The 25,208-nt window shown below is 40.7% G+C and overlaps 1 protein-coding gene across 1 annotated transcript in view; it reads right to left on the bottom strand.

The window, feature by feature from the left end:
* ttn.1 (titin, tandem duplicate 1) overlaps nucleotides 1–25,208 on the bottom strand; it is a 149,029-nt gene that overhangs the window by 1,371 nt on the left and 122,450 nt on the right. The window contains exons 167-202 of the mRNA XM_037539622.1: nucleotides 24,824–25,120; nucleotides 24,145–24,732; nucleotides 23,752–24,054; nucleotides 23,352–23,648; nucleotides 22,841–23,128; nucleotides 22,430–22,729; nucleotides 22,023–22,325; nucleotides 21,562–21,867; nucleotides 19,699–21,465; nucleotides 19,311–19,604; nucleotides 18,927–19,211; nucleotides 18,547–18,846; nucleotides 16,356–18,422; nucleotides 15,949–16,251; nucleotides 15,549–15,854; nucleotides 15,176–15,466; nucleotides 14,764–15,060; nucleotides 14,377–14,682; nucleotides 13,967–14,269; nucleotides 13,601–13,882; nucleotides 12,915–13,508; nucleotides 11,607–11,894; nucleotides 11,222–11,521; nucleotides 10,829–11,131; nucleotides 10,434–10,736; nucleotides 9,752–10,336; nucleotides 9,366–9,668; nucleotides 8,967–9,266; nucleotides 8,293–8,862; nucleotides 7,897–8,202; nucleotides 7,216–7,809; nucleotides 1,968–7,129; nucleotides 1,702–1,858; nucleotides 1,115–1,608; nucleotides 754–907; nucleotides 106–390 (exon numbers count right to left, since the gene is read on the bottom strand). Coding sequence (XP_037395519.1) covers nucleotides 106–390; nucleotides 754–907; nucleotides 1,115–1,608; nucleotides 1,702–1,858; nucleotides 1,968–7,129; nucleotides 7,216–7,809; nucleotides 7,897–8,202; nucleotides 8,293–8,862; nucleotides 8,967–9,266; nucleotides 9,366–9,668; nucleotides 9,752–10,336; nucleotides 10,434–10,736; nucleotides 10,829–11,131; nucleotides 11,222–11,521; nucleotides 11,607–11,894; nucleotides 12,915–13,508; nucleotides 13,601–13,882; nucleotides 13,967–14,269; nucleotides 14,377–14,682; nucleotides 14,764–15,060; nucleotides 15,176–15,466; nucleotides 15,549–15,854; nucleotides 15,949–16,251; nucleotides 16,356–18,422; nucleotides 18,547–18,846; nucleotides 18,927–19,211; nucleotides 19,311–19,604; nucleotides 19,699–21,465; nucleotides 21,562–21,867; nucleotides 22,023–22,325; nucleotides 22,430–22,729; nucleotides 22,841–23,128; nucleotides 23,352–23,648; nucleotides 23,752–24,054; nucleotides 24,145–24,732; nucleotides 24,824–25,120 — 20,181 coding nt within the window. The remainder of the gene's footprint in view (nucleotides 1–105; nucleotides 391–753; nucleotides 908–1,114; nucleotides 1,609–1,701; nucleotides 1,859–1,967; nucleotides 7,130–7,215; nucleotides 7,810–7,896; nucleotides 8,203–8,292; nucleotides 8,863–8,966; nucleotides 9,267–9,365; nucleotides 9,669–9,751; nucleotides 10,337–10,433; nucleotides 10,737–10,828; nucleotides 11,132–11,221; nucleotides 11,522–11,606; nucleotides 11,895–12,914; nucleotides 13,509–13,600; nucleotides 13,883–13,966; nucleotides 14,270–14,376; nucleotides 14,683–14,763; nucleotides 15,061–15,175; nucleotides 15,467–15,548; nucleotides 15,855–15,948; nucleotides 16,252–16,355; nucleotides 18,423–18,546; nucleotides 18,847–18,926; nucleotides 19,212–19,310; nucleotides 19,605–19,698; nucleotides 21,466–21,561; nucleotides 21,868–22,022; nucleotides 22,326–22,429; nucleotides 22,730–22,840; nucleotides 23,129–23,351; nucleotides 23,649–23,751; nucleotides 24,055–24,144; nucleotides 24,733–24,823; nucleotides 25,121–25,208) is intronic.

The raw sequence follows: 25,208 nt of genomic DNA, 5'->3' as shown, positions 1-25,208 counted from the left end.
TAAAACACATTATGGGAACGTTGTTGGCGTCATGGGTCTCATGGCACTTCCAGAAAACTACACGTGGTATAAATAAATAAAGGCAGTTTTTTTTTTCTTTCTCACCTCTGACCCCACGAGTAATGGATCTGATAGCGGATCCTGCAACATGTGAGCGACTGGACATTTCCATCATGCTGCTTGAACTCATGGCTACCTTTGTTTCAGATGTCATGGAGGTCATGCTAGTTGCAGACATGCTTTGAAATTTAACCTGTGCCATGCTGGAGCTGCGGAAGGCTGCCTCCTGCATTGTTGAAGCCATATGCAAGGCAGAGTAGCCGCCTTGCAAGCTTGTAGCATCAGAACCTTTCTCCACTACTATCATTTTGACAGGTTCTTCAACCAGAGCTAGGAGAGTATATCAAATAATGACCAGGTCATTCACACAGGCATACAGGCAAGTCATTTGATAAAGGAACATTCCACTCAAAATTCACTGTTTCATTTATGGATCTCCTTTGCAGTTAAGCTTGTGTATTTGACTATAGTGTCTGTACAGTATTATCCATGCAAAATAATACAGTACTATAGTCTGGAGATCAGCTTAACAGAAATCATAATACTTACAAAAAAATCTGTATTACACCGTGCACGCAGGTTTGTGCTGATGTATATGTAGCAATTTCTCATGTGTCACGAGTGAAACACGAGGAACCTCACTGTCATGCAAGTACTGATGTTTAAAGATAAAAAGAGAAGAAAAAGACTTACTATGAACATTGAGAGATGCTGTTACAGAACACTGTCCAAATTGGTTCTTGGCTCTTACTGTGTATTTTCCACTGTCTTCAACAGCGGCATTGTGAATCTCCAGTGTGTACACATTCTTAGAGCGGCTCAGTTTCATATTTGATGTTACGGATAGCTGGAAAACAAAAACATCAGAATTTGTTTAAATCAACATACTTTTCAAAGTATAATTTAAACATGACATGTAAATTCATAAACAGGGAATTATGCCCATAAAGCCAGGAAAAATAATCATTTTATAATCTCAACACATACTGTTCTCACTTTGCCAACCAGCTCAAACAGCTCAAATCTTACATATTAAAAATGTAACGCTACTCACCACTTTATTGTCCTTGAGCCATTCAATTTCAGGAGTAGGTTCCCCTGTGATTTCACAAGTAAATGCGACGTCCTGTCCCTCATTTACATTCTGTGAACGTGGTTGCACTACAAAACGTGGTGCATCTGAGCGCTTTTGACTAACTACTGTGTCAAAATGGCACTTGACCACACCCTGTTCAGTTTTTGCCTCACATGTGAGGATTCCTCTATCATAGGAGCTGACACTTTTTATAGTCAAAGTGTGGTCACTGCCAGAAATACCATATCTGTAGTTCTCTGAATTTGCCAGTTCCACTCCATTCAGAATCCATTTCACGCCAGAAGCCCCAGGGATGCTTGCTTTTAATATGACAGACTGACCCTCAGTCATTGTCATTTGTGCTTGTGATGCCTTCATTTCTGTAAAGGACTGGACTTCCTCATGGATAATCTCCTTTTTTACAATTTCTTCTGCTTTTGTTTCCACAATACCTGACATTGTTTTTGTTGATTCTGAGAACAATGGAAATGATTGAAGTCACATTAATAACAAATTAACAACAATCTCAGTATTAAGTTTAGAGTAATTAACATAGCTTACCATACCTTTAACAGTGACAATGCAACTTGACGTAACTGATCCAGCACTATTTGTGGCAGTACATTTATATACGCCACTATCAGAGACACTGGAATCATAGATTTCAAAATGTGCAGAACCATGTTCTTCAAATATCTCAAATTTGCCACCTTGAGATACACTCTGAAATGAGAAAGTTGGACGTTAAACACGATCATTATAATATCTGTTTGTGCTTATGTCTTAATGATACATTATCTAAGCAAGCCATCCTTACAAATAATATAATTACCTTCCCATCTTTCATCCAGGAGATCACTGGTTTAGGCTCACCAGTCACTTTCACTGTCAGCTTGATAATGGTATCTGAAGAAGCCATTATGTCATTCAGTTCTCCTGTGAAAGTAGGTTTTGCCGTTTTCTCTCTTGGAGTTGGTGACTTTGCTGTTAGTGGGGATTTAACTCTCTGAGGTGACCTGATTGGCTCAGGTGACTTAATTCTTGGTGGGGATTTGATTCCAATAGGTGACTTCACGCGTGGGGAGACTGGAGATTTCACTCTTGGTGGAGAAGCAACAACTTTCTGCACAGGTGTTGGTTTGCGAACAGTCAAGGTGAACTGAGCTTCTTGCTTACCCTCTGAATTCTCCACAACTACTGTGTAATTACCTTCATCTGAGACCTCAACTTGGGAGATCTCAAATGTAGACTTGTATTCTGTTGTTGTTACGTGATGACGGTGAGATGACACAATGGTTTGTCCCTCTCTTATCCATGTTACACTGGGTTTTGGTTCACCATCCACATCACATGTAAATTTAGCTGATTCTCCTTCAGATACTGTCAGAGAGAGTGGTTTAGTCAGTATTGTAGCTGGAAGGGTTGGTTTCTTTGTCTCTACTGGAGCTTCGGTCACTGTTGTGACTTCAAGTTTCTTCTCGGATGATTCATATACTTCATGAACAACTTCCTGAACAACTTCATGAACAACAGTTTCTGTTGTCTCACTTTTGATTTCTGATGTTTTTAATTCAGTTACTGTCTCTGACACTTGTGTTTCAGAAGTGGCAGCTGCTTTTGTTGATGACACATGATAAACATCCATTTTTGTCATTTCAGGTACAAAGGGTGTTGGAGGCTCCTCATCTTTGCGCTGAGAAGCATATGCAGAAAATCCACCTCCAGAAACATCAAGAGTGGCATAGTCTGAGGCTTCTCCCTTTGCATTTGTGCAGACAACACGATATGTGCCACTGTCTTCTTCTTGGCAGTCAATAATCTGGAGAGAAAGAACTCCACTCATGTTATACATATGGTACTTGTTGCTTTCTTGAATAGGCTGGCCATTGTGGTACCACTGGATTTGTGCCTCGGGCTTAGATTGGACATTCAGTGTGAATTTTGTATTCTGACCAACTGATACACGGTGAGAGCGCATTCTTACTGTCACCCTAGGTATGTGGTCAAGACTGAATGGCTGCTGAGTCACAATTTCAAACTTTGTCTTAGTTTTCAGAGCTTTCTTCTTTGCCTCATACCTTTGCATGTAATCAACTTTTGTGGACAAGTCTTGTGTAGAGACTTCTTTTTCAGTTGAAGGAGGGCTCAGGGAGCGTGGTCGTGTCTGCTCTGGCATTGGAACCTCTTTCTCTTTCACTACTGAGGGGAGTATCTTAGACTTGGGGCGTGTTACTTTTACATAGCCAGGTGAAAATGATCTAATGGGTACATCAGGAAGGTCAACTGCAGCTCCTTCAACCACTGCTGGTGCTGAAACTTTTACTTTCTCTTTTCTTGAGATTCTTGTTTTTTCCTCAAACTCTATGTGTTTCAGTTGACTCTTGTAGGAGGTTAGCCTTGTGGTGGTTGTGACTGATCTGAGTAGCTCTTGGTCCTCCTTTTCTTCATACATCCTTTGCTTCTGTCTTGGAGGTCTGTATGTTGCCTTTTCATGTCTCTGACGTAGATCAATGTAGCTTGGGCCAGCCTCATATTTAGAGGGTATACGATAGGAGTCATAAGTTGGAACTTCTTCTCCTTCTTCCTCTTCATCATATGCAGTTCTTTTTGGTGAAGGATGGCGCAAAGCAGAAAGTTCAAAGCGTACAGGGCTCAGACTTGGAGGAGATGCAGAGTATCCCAGTTCAAGTTCTTCTTCAAGTTTAAGTCTTTCCTCCTCAGTTCTCTTCATTGACAGGTATTCATTAACTGGAAGAAGCAGTTCCTCATCAGAAAGATCACCAAGGGAGCGTCGTCTTATTCTGTAGTAAGCTTCCATTTCTGGAGAAGGAGTACGGCGCCTTGCTGGTCTTACAGTTTCTAAGTCATCTTGTGAAATACGCCATTTTGGCTTGTAATGGTCTTTAATTCTTGGCATAGGCACTTCATAGAATTGTTCCCACCTTGAAAGCCTGATACGTTTAAGCCTCTTCTGAGGAATCTTATCCAATGGCTCAGGGAACTCATACTGGTCCCGTAATTTCTTGTACCAGTTCATGTCAGAGAATGGTTTGAAGTGTTTTATCTCCACATCCTCCTCAAGAGCAGTAGGAGCATGAACACGAGGTGAAGGAACAATATATGGCATTCTCAACCTCTTTTCCTCAGCTCTCTTCTTTTTCTCTTCTTTTTCTTTTGCTTCCTCTGCTTCAGTCTTTACTTTCTTGGTGGTAACTGCTGGTTTGAACATGGTTGCAGCCTCTCTCAATGCTTGTTGTGCAACAGGAGTAAGTGGGGTGACATCTGCACCAGCAAGAATCTGTGTTAGTCGTACTTTTTTGTCAATCTGTTGCTGTTCAAGAGCTTGTTTCTTCTTCTTTTCATCCTCACTCTCAAAGTCCTTCTTGACATGTACTATACGCTCAACCTTCAATGTGGATTGACAACTTGCAGAACCAGCTGAATTAGTTGCAGTGACTCTGTATGTACCAGAATCCTCTGGAAGCGTGTCTCTGATGTGTAAGACAAAGTAGTCCAAGCCCTCATGAACAACTTCAATCTGTGGACCAAATGCCAGTGGTGTGCCATCTTTTTCCCATTTTAGAGATGGTGTTCCTGACACTCTTATCTCAAATCGGACACTCTGGCCCTCTCTGCATTCCAGGTTCGCCAACAGGCGTTTAAACATGGGTCTCAAAGTATTATCAGCAGGTGCAGGACGAGGTATCACTGTGAGACGAGCCTTGCAGCTATCATCACCATACCTGTTGCGTGCCACAACAGAGTATTCGGCATCATCATCTGGGTCCAGTTTGTGAATCACTAACTGATACAGGCCCTTGTCACTCACAAAAGTGTATTTTCTATCATCGTCGCCTGGGGAAATCTTCTGCCCAGATTTCAACCACATGACACGTGGCTCAGGGTGGACTGTGATGGTGACACCAAAACGAACATCTTCACCAATGTAAGCAGTGCGGTTGTACAAAGGAAGGGTGAACTCTGGAGGTCTTTGAAGAAGTCTGGCTGTGTCTACTCTGCGTTTCACTTTCTTTACAACTTTCTTTGCTGTGAAGAAGCTGCGGTATTCTCTGACACCTTTGACAAAGAGCTCTGCATATGCACTGTCCTCACCATACTCATTAACAACTTTGCATCTGTATGTTCCATCATCTGTTCTGTTGATACCTTTGATAGTTATGGTAGCAAGCCCCTCGTCATAGGTAATTTCATATCTAGCACCTTCCTCAAGTTGTCTGACCCCACAGTACCATGTAACCTCAGTACTACTGTCATAATTTTCAATGTTGCAAATAAACTTGACATCATCACCTTCATCAACAACCCCATGTCTGATTTGCCCAGCAACTGGACCATGTTCAAATGGTGCAATCTTTGCTTTAGCAACTGTTACACCTCTCTGACTTCTGATAGCCCCACCACTGGCAACACGAGCAGATGAAACAACTGTGTTCCATTCTTTCTTCACCATAGCTTGGTAGTATCTTTTGTGTCTTGTGGCCTTGATGGACTTAGTGCTAAGCTCCTCTGTGTTCTTAGTCAGCCAAGGATGATTTAAGGCTTCAGCAGCAGTCATGCGATGTTTGCGATCTTTAGTAAGTAGGCGGTCTATAAAGTCTAATGCTTCAACGCTTGCATCTTTGAATGACTCATCATCAAAACAGTATTCTGCATTGGAGATGTTGTCAATTGTTTGTTGATTAGTTTCAGCAATGAAAGGATTGAGTCCACTGAGAAGAACATACACTAAGACACCAACAGACCACATGTCTGTGACAGTGCTGACCATCTCATTCTGATGGATTTCAGGTGCACAGTATTCAGCTGCTGTGTACTGAATCTTGATTTGGTCTCCAGGAGTAAGATGTCTTGCTTGTCCTAATTCAATGATCTTGACAGTGGTTCCCCTTCTTGTGGTGTACACAATATTCTCAGGCCTGATATCAAAGTGACCATAACTCTTGCTGTGTAAATATTCAAGAGCTTCACATACCTGTTTGATGTAGTTAACAATTACACGCTCATTGAGCTCGAAGTCAGCTGTACCAAGGCGCTCAAATATGTCAACACCAGAGATGAACTCATAGATCATGACCAGTTCTTCAGGACTGTCAAATGACTCATGGAGTAACAAGAAGTTCTTGTGGCGTGCCAAGTTTAGTGTTGCAATTTCTTTCTTCACTATTGCTTGATCAGCACCTCGGACTTTAACAAATTTGGCCATGAATGTCTTCTCAGAACTAACTTCAACACAGCGATGAACAATGCCAAACTTTCCACGACCAAGCTCTTCAGCAATCATGTATTTGTTGTGTAAGTTCTTAGCCTCTGAATGTGGAGCTTTACCCACAGAAACAGACATGGTGTCATCAACTTCCTCATCATAATTAAGGACTCTTGATTTGTCTTCTTTTGTCACTACTGGTCCACTTGGCTCAGATGGTGCACTTTGACCAAATTTATTCTCTGCTATTACACGGAATTGGTAGCTTGTCTTTCCGAATAGATTGGTGACAGTGTAGTGAGCATCGCGTGACTGGGCAACGCGGATCCATCTTTCTGCTGTGGTGGCACACTTTTCTACAATATAGTTTGTGACTCTACTTCCACCATCACTAGCAGGTGCCACCCAATCCAGAGTTACAGAATCTCTAGAGACATCACTGGCTTTGATACCACGAGGTGGATCAGGAACATCAGCGACATCAAGTTCAACTGTTTGTTGGTCAATGCCAAATCTATTCTTTGCGCAGACAATATAGAAGCCAGCATCCTTCCTTTCAACTCCATTAGGGAACACTAAAGATGTGAATGATCTTGTGACAATAACTTGATAATAGCCATTGTTATCAATAAGGTCTTGTCCTTTCTGCCATGTGATAACTGGATCAGGTTTTCCACTGAATGGAATCTTGATGTTTACCACCTCACCACGAAGAGCATGGATAGCCTCTTTATCTTGTAAGTTCTTTGGTAAATGAATCTTTGCAGGTACTGTGAAAAAGAGAAACAGTATTAGGCATTTCCAATACTGAATTAAAATGATAATGAACTATAAGATGTGTTTTTTGCAAACTTACTTTCAACATCCAGAGAAACAGTGGCAGAGATAGATCCTCCCTGGTTTGTTGCTCTAATCTGATACACAGTAGAGTCTTCCTCATCAGCATTAGAAATAACAAGCTGGTGATAGCCTCCCTTAAACTCTTGGATCTTGGTTTTGGTTCCATCAGCCTGTATTTCTTTGCCTCGCTTGAACCATTTTATCACAGGTTTGGGCTGTCCTGTTATCTTGCAAACAAATGTTGCATTGCTCTTGTATTTCACACTCATATTCCTGAGATCTTCCTTGAAGGCAGGAGCAAGCACTTCAACCTCAGTTTTTGGAACAACAGGGTCAGACTCTTCACTGTATTCACTCTCTCCGCCAAGATTTTCACATTTCACACGGAAAATATACTCCACCCCTTCTGTAAGCCGCTTAACGGAGTAAACTGTCTGGTGGATTTCATCTGTGGTTACAGCAACCCATTCAGCCTTCTTCTTCTCTTTCTTCTCAAGACGATAGTTCTTGATCTTAGAACCTCCATCACTAAGAGGTGGTTTCCAAGACACAATGCAGGAGTTTTTGGTCACCCCAGACACAGCTGGTTTCAGTGGTGCTCCTGGCTTATCTGTAAAATATGATATGCATATGTAAATGATAATGTGAATTGTTAAGTTTGCAATTATGTCTTATTCTGTGCTATTAATTGACTTACCTAACTGACTCTTGATGAGAACAGCAGATGGTGTTTCCAGTGGTTCACTGTTGCCATAACGGTTTTGAGCTGAAACACGGAAGAAGTAGCCTTCATTTTCCACAAGGCTGGGAATACGACATGAAGTGCCTGTGATGGATGATGACACAAGTTGCCACTCTGCGCCTTCCTTGTCTTCACGCTTCTCCACAATGTAGTTTGTGATCATTGATCCACCATCATCTTTTGGTGCCTTCCAACTAATGATCACAGAATTCTTAAGTAAAGCTTCAAGAACAATAGGACCTTCTGGCATGGCAGGCTTATCTGAGGATGGAAAATAATAGGTTATTTGAGTACTACAACACTACACCAAAAGTAAAATATATAAATTTTTCAAATCACAGAAAAAAATACCTAGGATTTCAAGTTGAGTTACTGTGTCTGCAGAGCCAAAGTGATTGTTGATTCTGATTCTGTACTGTCCACCATTCACCCTACGTTGAACATTCTTCAAAATCAAATGAGTGTAATGCTCTGTATTCTCAATACTGACATTCTCAGAAGGCTCAACAGGTTTGGCACCATGCAGCCACATAATCTTGGGCTCAGGTCGGCCTATGTATACAGCATGGATGCGCACAGTGGTACCACATCCAGCAAAGATTTTGTCTTTTAATGGGGCAGGGAACTGTGGTGCTGCTTCAAGAACCAAGGTTCCACTGGTTTCACATTCTCCTGCTTCATTCACAGCTTTGCATGTGTACAAGCCCTCATCTTCCTGTTGATCTGTTGAGATGGTCAGTGCATGGTTACGGCCATCAGAGGTTGCAGCATACTTCCGTCCCTCTTTGATTTCCTTTCCACCTTTGTACCATTTGATTTCTGGAACAGGCCTTCCAATAATCTGACATTTTAGGGTGGCAGTCTGTCCAAGCTTGGCAGAAACTTCATCCATCTCCTTTCTAAGGGCTGGCTTAGTTCCAACTGATAAAAGATAGACAATACATATTTATTTATATATTAATTTATTAGGGGAAAAAGTGTGTGAGTTGTACATTGCAAATTTGAACTACAACAACTGTACTTACCACTCAGTTTAGTCTTGATCCCAATTGCAGTCCTGCGGGGTCTGCTGATTCCAGTTTCATTTTCAGCAAATACTCTGAATTCATACTCTGTAGCTTCTTGCAAGTTACCCTGAGTAAACTCTTTGTCCTTTGAGCGTTCCCTGTTGCACTTCTTCCAGGTGCTTTCTCCTGATTTTCTGTACTCAACCCAATAACCAAGGACTGGCTTTCCACCATCACACTCAGGTGCTTCCCAGCGAATGGTAATGTAGTCTTTAGTTACCATCACAGTGTCTATCTCACCTGGTTGGCTTGGCTTGTCTAAGGCAGAGAAGTGAGCCATTACATTACATTATAAGCATATATATATATATATATATGTATGTGTGTGTGTTTGTGTTTAGCAAGAAATAGTCTTACCAAATGGATCTTTGCATACAACAGAATCTGATGCAGGTCCAGCTTCACCCTCTCCAATATCATTCACAGCAATCACATGGAACTGATATTCTGCATCAGTAGTGAGGCCACTGAGGGTGTACATGGTAGAAGTCACCTTTGTCTCATGACGAACCCACTTAGCAGATGACACTTCTTTGTACTCAATGAAGTATCCAGTGATTGGAGATCCACCATCATCTTTAGGTTTAGTCCAAGCCAAAGCAGCAGAGTTCTTAGTGACATCCATGACCTCTGGTGGGGTGCTTGAAGCTTCTGGCACACCTTTTAATTTAAAAGCATACAAGAATTATTTATAGTTGATAATCCTTATTTATATGTATAGATATGTATAGATAGATACTTACAAATTGGAGTCTTTGGTACTACAGGTTGTTCTGATTTAAGGGAACCGCTGATGCCAAACTTATTCTCTGCTGTCACCTTAAAGTGGTACTTAACGTTTTCCTGGAGCCCTTTAACCACCAGAGATGTGTCAACCACTCGTGAATCCACAGTGTACCAGGCTGCCTTTTGAGACTCACGCCTCTCCACAATATAGCCAAGGATTTCTGTCCCACCATCATCTTTCGGTGGGTTCCAACTCGCTCTTACAGAATGAGCCTGGATATCATCAAACTTAAGTGGACCTTCAGGTGCAGATGGGCGGCCAATAACCTTAACCTTGATCTGCACTACTTTTTTGCCACATTTGTTTTCAAGATGGAGAACATATACACCGGAGTCTGACTTTTCAGCCTCCTTGATAACAAGCTCAGTAACATCTTCATTGGAAGCAATCATTGCACGGTTAGAGATCTCAGCTCCATCCTTTGACCATTTGCAAACAGGTGTTGGTTTGCCTTTGATTGGAACTGAAAGTTTGATGACTGCTCCATGTCTGACAACAAAGACATCTTTGTACTTAGCTTCAAGGTCATGACTTGGGGGTTCTGAAATAAAGCAAAGATTTCAGATTAGTTTAGCAAAAATTCATTAGATGCAATTAAGAATTCAACAGAAAATAGTGATGTTTTAGTAACATTATACCAAGTCTCTCTTTCACAGTGACTGTTCCTGGAACTTCAGCAGGCTCGCCTGGTCCTCCAGCATTACAGGCCATGACTCTGAATTTGAACTCCTCTCCTTGGGGCATTTTAGTCAGAGTATATTCACAAATCATGGAAGGTGTGGTATTGCACTTGATCCAGGCTACAGAGCCAACCTTCTGCATCTCAATCAGATAACCAGAAACTTTAGAACCACCCTCTTCATCAGGTGGGTTCCAGGCCAGTGACACAGATGTCTTCGTGGTGTCTGTGACTCTTGGATTCTGAGGTGATCCAGGTGGATCTATAGAGATTTTCAATAGTTATAACATTAGTCTTAACAATATATTGTTATTTGGGGAATTAAAATACAGGAATATCCAAAGTGAAACTTACCAACTGGATCAGTTGCCACAGCTGGCTTGGATAGTAGACTAGGTTTGCCAACACCTCTAGCATTAATGGCTGTCACTCTATGCTCATATTCAAGGCCTTCAATAAGACCAGTAGATCTGTATCTCGTCATTGTGACAGGATTCTTATTCGCACGCACCCAACGGTCAGCTCTGACCTCTTTGCGTTCAATGATATAGCCAGATACTTCTAATCCACCATCCTCATCTGGTGGTTCCCATGCAACAGTCATGCCATCACGAGACACATCAAACACAACTGGTCGACCTGGTGGTCCAGGAATGGCTGTAATAACAAAACATTTTTTAAGTTAGTGTGACTATATGTAAAATTGTACAAATTTTACATAAACATGGAGAACACGTTTTTGCTTACATTTAGAACTCCTGCACATCACGATATCAGATTGCAAGAAATCTCCAGTGCCATAGCGATTAACTGCTGCTACTCTGAAGACGTATTCCTCTCCCTCTGTCAATCTGTCAAACTTAAAGATTGGTCTGCTGACTGATTCAGAGACAGGTACCCATCCTGGACGATGAGCATCACGTTGCTCAACCACATAATTAGAGACAGGAGCACCTCCATCCCTTTCTGGTGGGTTCCAGCTTATTGTAACTGAAGTGGCATCAACCTCATCAAACTGAATCGGACCTTTGGGCTGATCAGGTTTGTCTGTATAAGAGAAAGATTGTATTTTTAAAGTTTTGTAAAAATCTTTTTACAAAATCACATCTGATGAACAACAGTTAAGACTTACCGAGAATGATCACTTTGATATTTTCTGTAGTAATTCCTGTAATATTCTTCACTTCAAGCGTATACTCCCCAGTATCATCGATTGTGGTGTCAAGAACAGTTAATTTGGTGAATTTAGCTGTTGACTGGATTTTCACACGTTCTTGTATCTTTAACTTATTGTCATTAAAGAACCAAGAGTAAACTGGAGGCGGTCTTCCAATGATTGGTAAATGAAGTTCAAGGGGTTTGCCAGCCAAAACACTGATTATCTTCTGTGGAATGCTTGACAGATCGACCTTTGGCATAACTGAAACAAAAAGACACAAGTGAGACAAAAAGACAAAAAAACACTGCTTGAAGTTTCATAGATACATTATACAGAGGGCTGCTACTATTTGTTAACATAATTCTATTATGTCACCAATCCTGTGACTAAGCTGTGTAAATGTAAAATGCAGATTTTAATTTGTGCATATTTATTTGTTCAGATTCATTACGCAGCACACCATCTGAACATCCAGGCATTTTTTTTTTATCATGTATAGCCTATCATCAATATCCATATCCTAATTATATCATCCATACTCTAGCTTACAGACTGAGAGACCACATAATCAATATTTGCAGCATCTTTCTCCAATAACCTGTTTTAGCCCAGCAAGCAATGTGGTATCATCACAGAGAAGTCTGATTCAAATAAACATATTTGTGTTTCTGGTCAGACACTTGTAGGCTAACTATTGAGTTAGTTTACTAGTTCTTGCTATAGGTTTAAAACATCATGTTTCCAGCCTTTAAATCACTTCTTGTTAACATAACAATAACCTAATAATATGGCTAAAGCTGTGTTAAGTTAGCCCACAGGCTATTGCTATTGTAGTCTATTTTTGCTATTAAGCAGGGCATTATTAAACTGTCGATTATATTTAATAATTTTGATCATTTTAAAGTAATTATAATCATTATAATCACTATAATGGAATTATTCTAATCATAATAATCCCACATTTCGTGAGAGTGTGTTGAAGGTTACAATTAATGGCTTTATCTAAGGTCCCGCTATTTAACAAATTGTTGGAAATGCAGTTAAAATAGTTATGAGAAAAAAAAAACATTTATATGAACTTTGTATTGTCATAACGTTTTATGTTATGAAAATTAATCATTTAGATTAATCAATGCAAAAAGAATCAAGATGGATTACTGTACTATTCTATAGATTACTTGATTCTATAGATAATCTATGCTATAGAATAGATTGCTAAGTAATTGTTAGCAGAGCCCTTAATCATACATTTAAATCATGTTTCAAATGGTTGGTAAATACCTCTTTGTTCTTGTACTGTCACAGCTGTGACAGTTTCTTTGGGTTCACCCATTCCTCTGCTGTTCACAGCACGTACCCTGAAGAGGTACTGCTCATTTTCATTCAGTTTGTCAATAGTGTACTCAAAATCTGTTAATTTCAAAGTGGCGACCTTCATCCATTTGTCTGTATTGGCCCTGCAAGCTTCAACAATGTAGCCAGTGATTCTGCTGCCTCCATCATGTTCAGGTTTCTCCCATCCAAGAGTTACAGAAGACTTTGTGATATCTACAACATCCATCTTCGCTGGAGGCAGTGGCACTTCACACACCAACACAGCATCTGGTGTCTCACAAGGTTCACCTATACCATATATGTTTTCTGGCAAGACTCTGAAGTAATAGTGCATTCCCTCTTCCAGGCCTGTAATTTTGTATGATGTCTTGCTACATTTGGAAGTCACTGTTTTGTAGGCTCTCATTGATGTTTCTCTTCTCTCAATGATGTAATTATTAACAGGTGCTCCACCATCAACCTCAGGAGCATCCCAAGTAATGTGAGCGGACTCTTTTGTGAGTTCCTTGAATTTAATAGGACCTGGTGGACCAGGAGTATCTAAAAAAAACACACACAATTATGAAACATTGTGTACTACTATTTACCCAATATACATCACACTCCATAAGGATAAGTATTCTAAAACATACCATAGATCTTTACAAGAATGCTAGCATCCTTCTTGCCAGCTGAATTAGAAGCTTCAACTGTGTATTTTCCAGCATCGTAGCGGTGCACCTTATCAATAATCAGGGTGGTGGCAGTATTAGTCACTTCAATAAACCCACGGTTCTCAAGATCTACACCAGGCTTGCTCCAAGTGATAGCTGGAACGGGTCTTCCCGTAACAGTAATATGAAGACGCAGAGAGCTTCCAGCTCTTAGGCAAATCGTCTTCTTCAGATCATCCGGAAGCTCAAGGTCAGGAGTTTCTGAGAAAATAAATTGTTTTTATTATGACAGAAAAAACAGTACTATGGGAAAACTTTCATTGATGTTTCATTGATGAAACATACCGATTCTTTCAACAGGCTCTACTTCAGTACATGGGTCACTGAAGTCACCGGTTCCATTTACATTGACCGCAGCAACTCTGAAACAGTACTTTTTGCCAGAAGTAAGACCTGTAACTGTGTGCTCTGTGGTTCTAATATTCTTCTCATGGGCCTTGGTCCATTCTTCGGCACCAAGTTCTTGCATTTCAAGGACATAGCCTATAATATCAGCACCTCCATCTTCCACTGGTCTTGCCCAGGCCAGACAAATGCTGTCCTTGTGTGAGTCTGTTACACGTGGAATTGAAGGAGCATCTGGCTTGCCTACAGTGGAGATTTGTCACAGTTACTTAATATTGAGCACATTTTTGTATATGCAGTATTAATTCAAAGATTGTAATTAGTGTAAGTTAGTTGTATGAATAATGTACCTGTTGGTACTCTGCAGACAGCATACATGGACACCTCACTGGGCTCACTGTCACCAGCTGCATTCATGGCTGTAACACGGAACTGGTAAATGTTGCCCTCTTGAAGACCTGTAACCTTGAAGGACGTGTCCTTAAGTATGGAATCTCTATTGACCTTGACCCATCTGATGCTCTTCCGCTCTTTCTTCTCTATTAAGTAGTTTGTGATTTCACTGCCTCCATCACTCTCAGATTTCAGCCATTCAATTGTCGCAAAATCTTTTCCAACAGCAAGAATTTCTGGTGGTCCCGGAGGTGATGGCACAGCTGCAGTTGAGCAAGAAATTTAATCAATAACCCATTCTAAATTAATTTCTTAAAAATATATTTGTTAAAAACTATACTTACTGAATGAGTTTCTGGCAAAAATTGGTGAAGACTGTAGTGCAACACCGGTTCCATACTTGTTCACACCTCTCACACGGAAAATATATTCATTATTTTTGAAAAGTCTGGTAATGTCACATGTGAGGGCCTTGCATTCAGCATCCATGATGACCCAGTTGAGTCTGTTGGTGTCCCTCCTCTCCACAACATAATGTGTGATGGGGTCACCACCATCCTCTAATGGCTCCTTCCAGGACACTTTGCATTTCTCCTCCGTCACATTGCTTACTGTTATCTCCTGGCATGGGCCCGGTGTATCTTAGAAAAGAATAAATGCAATAACAACATTATGAAACATGACATTATGAGTTAAACAGTTCTTCTAGCTTATATAAAATCAACTACTTCTTTAAGTGAGAATTGTGAGACTTACCAAGCACTTTTACATTGACTTCAGCTGTTTTGGTTCCACTGGCATTCCTCACTGTCAGAACATACTTTCCAGAGTCATCTCTATCACAGAACTTAATGATTGCCAGAGCACGGGTGCTGGAATACTGCAGAGAGTATTTTTCACAGTGGTCCAGCTCCTTCTTTCCCTTGGCCCAAGAGACCTTGGGATCAGGCTTACCACCAACAGCAGCATCAAGAACAAGGTCTGAGCCAGCTCTGATAGTAACTGTGTCTACAAGAAGTTTACTGTCCAATTCTGCTTTTGGAGGCGCTACAAAAAAAAATAAAATGTTATTGACTTTTGAGTATAGACATCACATTTACCACCTTTGCAAATGAAAATTGAGTCTTACTGTATTCTGCCTTGCAAGTCACTGCTCCGGTTGAAATTGATGGCAAGCTGAACACGCCGTTAGCATTCTTGGCAATCACATGGAACTCGTACACTTCCCCTTCTCCCAGTGCAGTAATAGTGAAGTTTGTATCAGTAACATTAGTGTAATTACACTTCAGCCAACGACCTTCTCCAGTAACGGTGTATGGCTTGCGCTCAACAATGTAACCTACAATTGGGCTTCCACCATCATTCAGTGGCACAGACCACTTAATTGAAACAGTGGACCGTGACACGTTGGTCACTTCTGGCTTTCCTGGGGGATCTTAAAAGATAATTACACAGAGAAAAACGTCAGAATCAGAAAGAAAAGATTTATGTAAAACAAAACACCTTTTGGACTTCACTCCTGAACTTACCAACTGGGTTTTGAGCCACAGCTTTCTTGGAGGCTTCACTTGCTTTGCTGAGGCCAGCACTATTCATTGCATAAACTCTGAACTGGTACTCTAGACTTTCAACAAGACCTTCCACCTTATAGTAACAGTCAAAGCAAGGGATGGTGTTCTCTCTGACCCAGAGGATGGTGTTGCGCTCCTTCTTCTCAATCCAGTACCCAGTGACTTTACTACCGCCATCATGGAATGGTTCTTCCCAGCGAATGCTCATGCTATTAGCAGTGACAGCAAACACTTCTGGCCTGGTTGGAGGCCCTGGTGGAACTGTGACAGAAAAACAGGGAATAAATTTAAGCTTCAGAAATTCAATACTTGTTACTGGTTAATAATAATGATGCCCTGATTATAATTTTTATGTTATTACTCACCAAATGGATGCTCTGCAACAATGGTCTCAGACTCAGTTGGTTTGCTCACACCAAATCTGTTTTCAGCACTGACACGGAAAGTGTATTGCATGTATTTTGTCAGATGTGAGACATGGAATGATGTGCGTTTCACACTGGAATTCACAAGCTGCCAGGCAGTGGTGCCAGATTCACGCTTCTCAACAATGTAGTTGGTTATCTCAGTTCCACCATCATCTTCAGGCTCATTCCACTCTAATTTACAAGACTCAGAAGTAATCGAAGAAATCTCAATAGGGCTCTCTGGAGGACTGGGTCTTCCAATCACATTGACAGTGACAGTGAAAGTTTTAGCACCAGTGACATTCTCAAGGGTAAGGAAGTATCGTCCTCCATCACCTCGCATGCTTTCTTTAACTGTCAAAGTGGTCCTATTCTTGGTTGTCTTGATTGAAACTCTGTCAGTTTCCTTTAGTCTCATTTCTTCAAGCTTCCAAATAACACTCGGAGCTGGTCTGGCACTAATTGGGACATCAATTTCAAATGGACTTCCAGTCTTACAAGTGATGAGCTGGTTGGTAATGCCACTGAGATCTGCAGTTGGCTCAATACGAGGCTCTTTAACAATAACAGATGAGAATGCTTCTCTAGGTACACTGAACCCTGCATCATTTTTTGCTTTGACACGGAATTCATATTCTGTACCTTCTGTTAAGCCTTCAACTACAAGAGTTAAGTTTTTGGTAGAACCAACAACAACCCATTTATCTGTTTCCTTTGCTTTGGCCTCAACACAATAAGCTGTAACACGGCTGCCACCATCATGTTCAGGCTTCAGCCAAGCAAGGGTAACTGTTGTATCAGTGGTATCAATAATGTCCAATCTTTTTGGTGGAGCTGGTTCAGCTGTGGCAACAATTGGATCAGGCATTTCATAAGCCTCACCAAGGCCATACTGATTTTCTGCCATGACTTTGAAAAAGTAGGGTACTCCTTCCAGGAGATCGGAAACTCTCAACCTTGTCTCAGTACACTTAGGTGCTGCCTCTGTCCATGTACGACGACTGGCCTCACGCTTCTCTACAAGATAGTGATGAACACGTGCACCACCATCATTGACTGGAGGCTCCCATGTAAGTGTTAGGGCTCCTCTTGTAACATCCTTGAACGTGAGAGGACCTGGAGCTCCAGGTGTGTCTAGCACTTTCACTGTAAATGTAACAGATTTGCTACCACTGTTGTTCTCAAGAGCAAGTGTGTATTTTCCACTGTCGGTTCGTGTACAGTTCTCTATTGTTAAACAAGTGAAATTCTCTGTGGTAGTTATATCTGACATAACACTAAGTTCTCCATCCACCTTTATCCATGAAGCACTAGGTGCTGGCTTTCCTTTAAAAGCAATGCGAAGACATACACTGCCTCCACTTTTGACTATGTGTGTCTGTTGGAAGCTTGCATCGATTTCAAACTCTGGTGCACTCAGTCTATCCACTGCTTGTACTGGTTCTAGAATCTCTTTTGCTTCACCCTTTCCAATGGCATTGACTGCACTAATGCGGAATTTGTACTCTGCTCCAGTTTCCAAACTAGTTGCAGTGTATTTGGTGACAGTACAGAGATCCTCGTTGACTCTATGCCATTCTTTTTCAGCTCCCTTGCACATCTCAATAATGTAGCCCTGAACCTCCAGGCCACCATCATATCCAGGCCTGGTCCATTCCAGACTCACAGTAGTATTGGTGGTGTCAGTGACATTTATAATTGAAGGAGCATCTGGTTCTTCAGTTGGCTCTGCACATTTAATAGGCATTGAAATATTGCTTGGAGCTCCCACTCCAGCATCATTAACTGCATAAACCCGGAACTCATATTCCACATTCTCAGTTAGGTGAGTAATTCTGTGTGCAGCCTCGACAATGGGTTTCCTAGTTAAGACCTTTAACCAGCGCCCGGTCTTCTTCTCACGTCTTTCAACAATGTAATGCTTAAGTGGATTTCCACCATCATTTGTTGGTGGAGCCCAGTTGATTGTAATACTTTCTCCATCAACATCTGTTGCATCTGGAGTACCAGGAGAGTCTGGGACAGCTGCAAGAAGGAAAACAGTTATTTTATATCATTTTATTCTAAGGAAACAATGTATTTATTTGTTGTTGTCTTTTAACAATCATTATACATGATAAATTAGTACTTGAGTTAAATGTAAACTTACTGTACTGCATTTGGGCAATGACAGGAACAGAGTCCAGTGGTCTACTGACACCAAACCTGTTCACTGCAGAAACACGGAACTGATACTCATTAGTCTTGATCAGTTTGGTGGCATTGTAAGTGCATTCCTCACATTGATCTGTAACTAGTGTCCAGGAAATTTTGGAGGTCTCTCGCTTTTCAATTATGTAATGAGTGACCTCAGAGCACCCGTCATTCTCTGGTGGATTCCATGAAAGTGTTACTTTGCCCTCTGAGATGTTTGTGAAGACAATTGGTCCAACAGGCTCTCCAGGTGTATCTAAAAAGAACATCAGGTTAGCAAGATGTAATAGAAGAAACAAGCAAAGACATGGCTAGGAGACACAACATTATCCATACCAAAGACTTCAACTTTCTTTTGTTCCTTCTTGGTTCCACAGTGATTCTTGGCTTCTACAGTATACACTCCACGATGAGAGCGGTCGACATCTCTGATAAAGAGAGTGCTCAATCCAGCAGTTGTTGTGATGTCAGCCATCTTCTTAGTTAATTCCACATCATCCCTGAACCATGTGACCTTGGGTGTTGGTGTTCCTCTAATTGTGACTTTAAGCTTGAGGCTTTCTCCTGCTTTAATGGCAACTCCCTCAAAGTACTCCTGGCCAAATTCAATGTTTGGACTGACTGTAAGGCGGGGGACAAAAAAAGTAAAATAACTGTTATATGAAAATATTGGTGTTTGGTAAAAAAAAAGGCTGAATAATATGTACTGCATGTACTTACAGCTTTCATCTCGGATGAGTACATAGCCAGAAGACTGAGAAGGTGGGCTAACAGTGCCAATGGCATTTCTTGCAATAACCCTGAATTCATAGCGCTCGCCACAAGTTAGGCCAGTCACTATAAACTCAGTGTCAGTTACATCTGAGAAGTTGGTCTTCAACCAACGACCTTGTCCCTGACGCTTCTCAACATTGTAAGCAACAATTTTGCTTCCTCCATCTCTTTTGGGTGCATCCCATTTTAATTTCACAGATTCACTTGTAACATCAGCATAGTCAGGCATACCAGGAGGATCTAAAATTAACACATATAATGTAAACAGTTCAGTGTTGGTCAGGATTTTCACACATTATTTTTGAAGAATAAAATGTTCAGTAGTTCAACTCACCAACAGGAGAAACAGCCATCACTGGTTTGCTTTCATCACTCATACGACTGTGTCCAGCATCATTCTGAGCATATACTCTGAACTGGTATTGCAGACCTTCAATAAGTCCATTAATCCTGTATTCTCTTGCAGTGATCAAGACTAAATTGACCTTCTGCCACATGATGCTGTTTGTTTCCCTCTTTTCAACATGGAATCCAAGAATTGGACAGCCACCATCAAAGATAGGAGCCTCCCATTGAATAGTCATGCCATCATTGGTGACATTGTAGACGAATGGCATGCCCGGTGGACCTGGTGGTCTGAACTCATGCTTGGCAATGACATTTTGTGAAACTAGTGGTTCACTCACACCATACCTATTCTCAGCACATACTCTGAACTGATACTGAGTTCCTTTGATTAAATTGGGTACCTTGAATGATGTTCCTATTACACTTGAACAAGCCATTTTCCAGTCTGTCTGAGAGGTGTCACGTTTTTCAACACTGTAGCAAGTAATTTCTCCACCTCCGTCATCATTTGGTTCATCCCAAGATATCATAATACTTTCTGCTCTGACCTCATCCAAGCGAATAGGTCCAATGGGTCTGGCAGGTGGTCCAAGGGTGATGACTTGTACATGGAATGATTTCCTGCTGACATTGTTGTCAAGAGTAAGTGTATATTTACCACCATTCTCTTTTTCTACATTCTTTATCATAAGGGTTGCCTTGTTCTCTGTTTTCTTGAAGCGAATCCTTTCACTTTCTTTCAGAGGCAAATTGTCTTTCAGCCACAGAACAGATGGCCTTGGTTTACCTCTGTATGGCAACTCAATGTGCACATTGTGGCCAAGACGCACACTGACCTGTCCATCAGGATACTCCTCAAGGTTTGCCTCTGGTGGTATGATATAGTCCTTAACTTTAATTGGACCAATCTCTGTAAAATCACTACTGCCCTTCTCATTTGTGGAGCAAACTCTGAAGAACATCTCTGTGAGTTCCTTAAGTTTTGTGACCGTATGCTCACAGTGCTTGTTTGTGCCAGCAGGGCTCCAATCTTCTTGACCTTGAATTCTCTTTTCAATGATGTAGTCAGTAATAATGCTACCACCATCATAATCCGGTTTATTCCACTGTAGAGTCACTGATGTCTTTGAGGAGTCTTTCATAGCTAGATCTTTAACGGGACCTGGTTTCTCAGTGGCTTTAACTGGCTCTGCTGTATTACATCGATCACCTACTCCATTCTCATTTTCTGCTGCTACACGGAAGAAGTATGATGCCTTCTCAGAGAGCTCCTCAATTACATATGTAGTTTCCATGCATTTGTTTGTGACAGAAGCATATGTGCGTTTTGAAGAGTCTCTCTTCTCAACAATATAGTTAGTGATTTCAGCACCACCATCAAGGAGTGGAGGTTCCCAGACAAGGGTCACCTTACCACGAGTGACATCCTTCAGGACCAGATTTCTACATGCAGAAGGAGTATCCTGTACTTTCACAGATAAGGTCAATGATTTCGGCTGGCCAACTCCATTTGATATATCTATGGTATATTTACCAGTATCATTCCGTGTTACTTGTGAAATTACAAGGCATGATGATGTAGGTGTGGTGTGAATATCATATTTAGGATCATTGTCAATGTTTTGCTCTTCTTTCTTCCAAGAAACTCTTGGAGCAGGTCTACCCTTGAGAGGCACCATGATCTCAACATCTTTGCCAGCTTTCACAATGTAATGAGTTCTCATTGCAACATCTGGGTCAACCTGGGCTTCCTCTACAAAAATGACACACATATTGAGATGTTAAACATTACTGTTGCAAAACAAAGGCTGTGTTAGGTAAACATAAAGTAATACAAATATATACACACCAAGAATGTCTTTGGCTTGGACTGGTTCCTCCATCTCTATCGGATCTCCACGTCCAGCACAATTTACAGCAGATACTCTGAAGTAGTAGTCAATGTCTGGCTTAAGATCTGATGCAACATACTCAGTAGTTTTGACTTCACCCTTTTGACTGATTACTGTCCATTCTCCTTCCTCACCCACCCTTTTCTCCACAACATAGCTAGTGATTTCACTCCCACCATCATATTCTGGCTTGGACCATCCAAGAGTAATTGATGTTTTTGTTGAGTCAACAACCTTTAACTTAGTTGGCTCAGAAGGTGCATCTGTAGAAAAGTTTACAAACCATTGAAAAACACTGCACATTAAACACTGGATACATTAATAAGAACCATTTAATTTAGCAGAATACAAAAGAAAACAACAAATTAGATAATGTAAATGCTAAATGAATAATAATGATAATAATAAGAATACATACCAACAGGATCAGCTGCTTTGTAAAAGTCAGATACATCTGAGAATGGGCCTTCCCCAGCTTTATTGACTGCACATACACGATACTGATATTCATTTCCTTCAGTCAAGTGATAGATCTTTGCTGTTGTGTCATTGATAGGGTCTTTGTAAACTTTAATCCAGCGTAGACTCTTTTTGTCACGTCGCTGTAAATAGTAGCCTGTAACCATGCTACCACCATCCAAACCTGGTTTATCCCATATAATCTTCATTGATGTTCTAGTGATTTCTGTTGCCTCTGGTGTGGTAGGCTGTCCAGGAGTAACTGAAGAAAAACAAATAGAATTCAGAAATATAATACATTTTTTGTATCAGCTTGAACAGCATTTCTCAATATGAATAATAACAATAGTAGCTATTAATTATTACCAAAAGCATTCTTGGCAATGACAGGATCAGACTCCAGAGGCTCTCCAGCTCCAAACTTATTGACTCCTCTCACACGGAAGACGTATTCACTTCCTCGGATCAATTTCTGTACAGAGACTGTACGTGCCTCCAAACAATCCGAAACGATCGACCACACAGCTCTGCTCGTCTCTCTTTTTTCCACAATATAATGGGTAACTTTGGAGCCTCCCTCATCTTCTACGGGTCCCCATGCAATAGTTATGCTGTCAGCAGTCACTGATTTAAACTCAATGCTTCCAGTTGGGGGGCCAGGTTTGTCTAGTAATTTTTAAAAACAAACAACATCAAAAGAAATCAATTTCCAAACTGACAACTGGTAACAAGTAATTAAAAAAATATTTAGAGTTAGAAACACAAATGTTTCCATACCTAGAATTAATATTCTGATAGAAACAGAGGCTGTGCCAAACACATTTCTAATCTTCATTTCATATGTTCCAGTGTGAAGACGAGTGGCATCCTTGATAAGCACAGCAGATGAATCAGTGGTGTTCTCAATTGAAAGCTGTGAGCTTGACACCAATTCCTTTCCATTCTTGAGCCATTCAATTGTTGGCAAAGGCTTTGCAATAATTCCTAGTCTTATTTTGACAGAAGCCCCAGCTTTATATTGTACAACATCCAAGTACTCAGGAGGCAAATCAATAGCGGGAGTGCCTAAAAAAGGAAGTTTAGAAATTATATTTAAATTACATCTAAGTACTTAATAATTAAGTACTTAATCACTTGAGCTTTATTATTTAGCAGCTACATGGACTAAAAGTTATTCTTACTAAAGTGTTTAATAAAATCTTGAACCCACCAGTGGGTCTTAACTATTTAAGGGCTTAAAATAAGAAATCTGAATAAAAGAATTCGGTATGAAAATTGTAACACTTACCAGAAACATCAACACAAGTTACCGGTCCAGCGATAAGAGATGGGTTGCTTACAGAGCCAACTGCATTCTTAGCAAAGACTCTGAATTCATATGACTGATCCTGTGTTAAACCTGAGACAGTGAAGTTTGTCTCAATGACATTGGTAAAGTTAGCCTTTGTCCACCTGCCATTTGGAGCATCTCGTCTCTCAACCATATAGCCAGTGATTTTGCTTCCACCATCAAATGGGGGCTTCTGCCAGACAAGGCTAACTGAGGTCTTTGTAATCTCAGAGATTCTCACATTTGCCGGAGGTTCTAAAAAAAGACAAGAATTGAACATTTAGCAACAGCTCTGACAGTGGATTTTCCACACTAAATTTTCTACCCATACAATAATTATGTAATTTCAGGAACATACCACAGGCATCAATGGCAAGCACTTCCTCTGATGTCTTGCTGAATTTTCCAATGCCAGCAGCATTTTCAGCAGCAACCTTGAATTCATAGATCATCCCAGGGCATATGTTTGTCACTCTAATTTGGTTAGCAGGGATTGCTGTCTTGTTCACTTTCTGCCACAGAATGCTGCTTCTTTCTTTCATTTGTATATGGTATCCAAACACTGGATTTCCTCCATCTACTACTGGTTCATGCCAGCAGACAGTAAGGCTTTCTCTTGAAACAAAGCTCAACCATGGTGTTGATGGAGGCCCAGGAATTGCTAGAATCAACCATTAAAGAACAAAATTTACATTTGAAAGTTCAGTGTTATTGTAGAGAAAGAACTAGAATGCAGTAGACAGATACTCACTGTATGGAAGTTTCACAGTGACCGTCTGAGAGTCGATGTGATCGCTGATGCCAAAACGATTCTCTGCTTTAATTCTAAATTGGTATTCTTCTCCCTTTGTTAATTTGGTCACTTTAATTGCACTTCTGGCAACTGTGGATGACACCTCCACCCAAGCTGGTGTGCTTGTTTCACGCCTAAGTATAACATAGTTGGTGACTGGGCTACCACCATCATATACAGGTGGGAGCCATTTGAGACACACACTTGTTTCTCCAACGTCGCTAATCGCAACTGGACCAACTGGAGGACCAGGTCTATCCAAAACCAGTATGTTAATGAACATTTTGGTTGTTCCACTTGTGTTGGATGCAACAATATCATATCTTCCAGCATCACTTGCAATACTTTCTTTGAGATTAATGTTAAGACTTTCAGGGGTTACTTCAAAACTGAATCTCTTTCCACACTTGACTGGAACATTGTTTCTTGTCATTGCCACCTTTGGCATTGGTTTGCCAGTGAGAGGGAGCTCAAACTTCAAATTTGACCCTGCTCTCACATAAACTGTGTTATGTGGGAAGTTCTTCATATCAAATTCAGGTGCATCTGTGGGAAAAAAAAACACATTTTATTCAATATTTTTGATAATTAGGAGTAATCTACTGACATAGAATCCAAACAACGAAACAACGCTCACCAAGTTGATCTTTCACAACCACAGGAATAACCATTTCCTTTGGATCACTCAGTCCTGCATGATTTTCAGCACGAACTCTGAAGAAGTATTCAGCATTTTCTCTCAAGCCTTTGATTGTATGAGTGGTGGTTTTTACCGTGGCACATTTCACCCACTTTTGCTGACCCTTCTCAAGAGCATCAATGAGGTAGCTGGTAATTCTGCTTCCACCATCATACTCTGGTTTTGACCATGCAATTGTAATACTATCTTTTGTTACTTGAGCTACCCCAAGCCTGGCAGGAGGACTTGGTATTTCTGTTGAATGAATGGAGGAAAGCACATATTAGTATGTAAATCTAAAATACCTATTATAACATTATTAATTCTTAGTCAATCAAATTGA

The sequence above is a fragment of the Pygocentrus nattereri genome, chromosome 6 (genome assembly GCF_015220715.1).
Source record: "Pygocentrus nattereri isolate fPygNat1 chromosome 6, fPygNat1.pri, whole genome shotgun sequence".
Classification (NCBI taxonomy): domain Eukaryota; kingdom Metazoa; phylum Chordata; class Actinopteri; order Characiformes; family Serrasalmidae; genus Pygocentrus; species Pygocentrus nattereri.
Note: the sequence above shows the minus strand (reverse complement) of the source record. Positions and strands in the feature narration are given on the sequence as shown.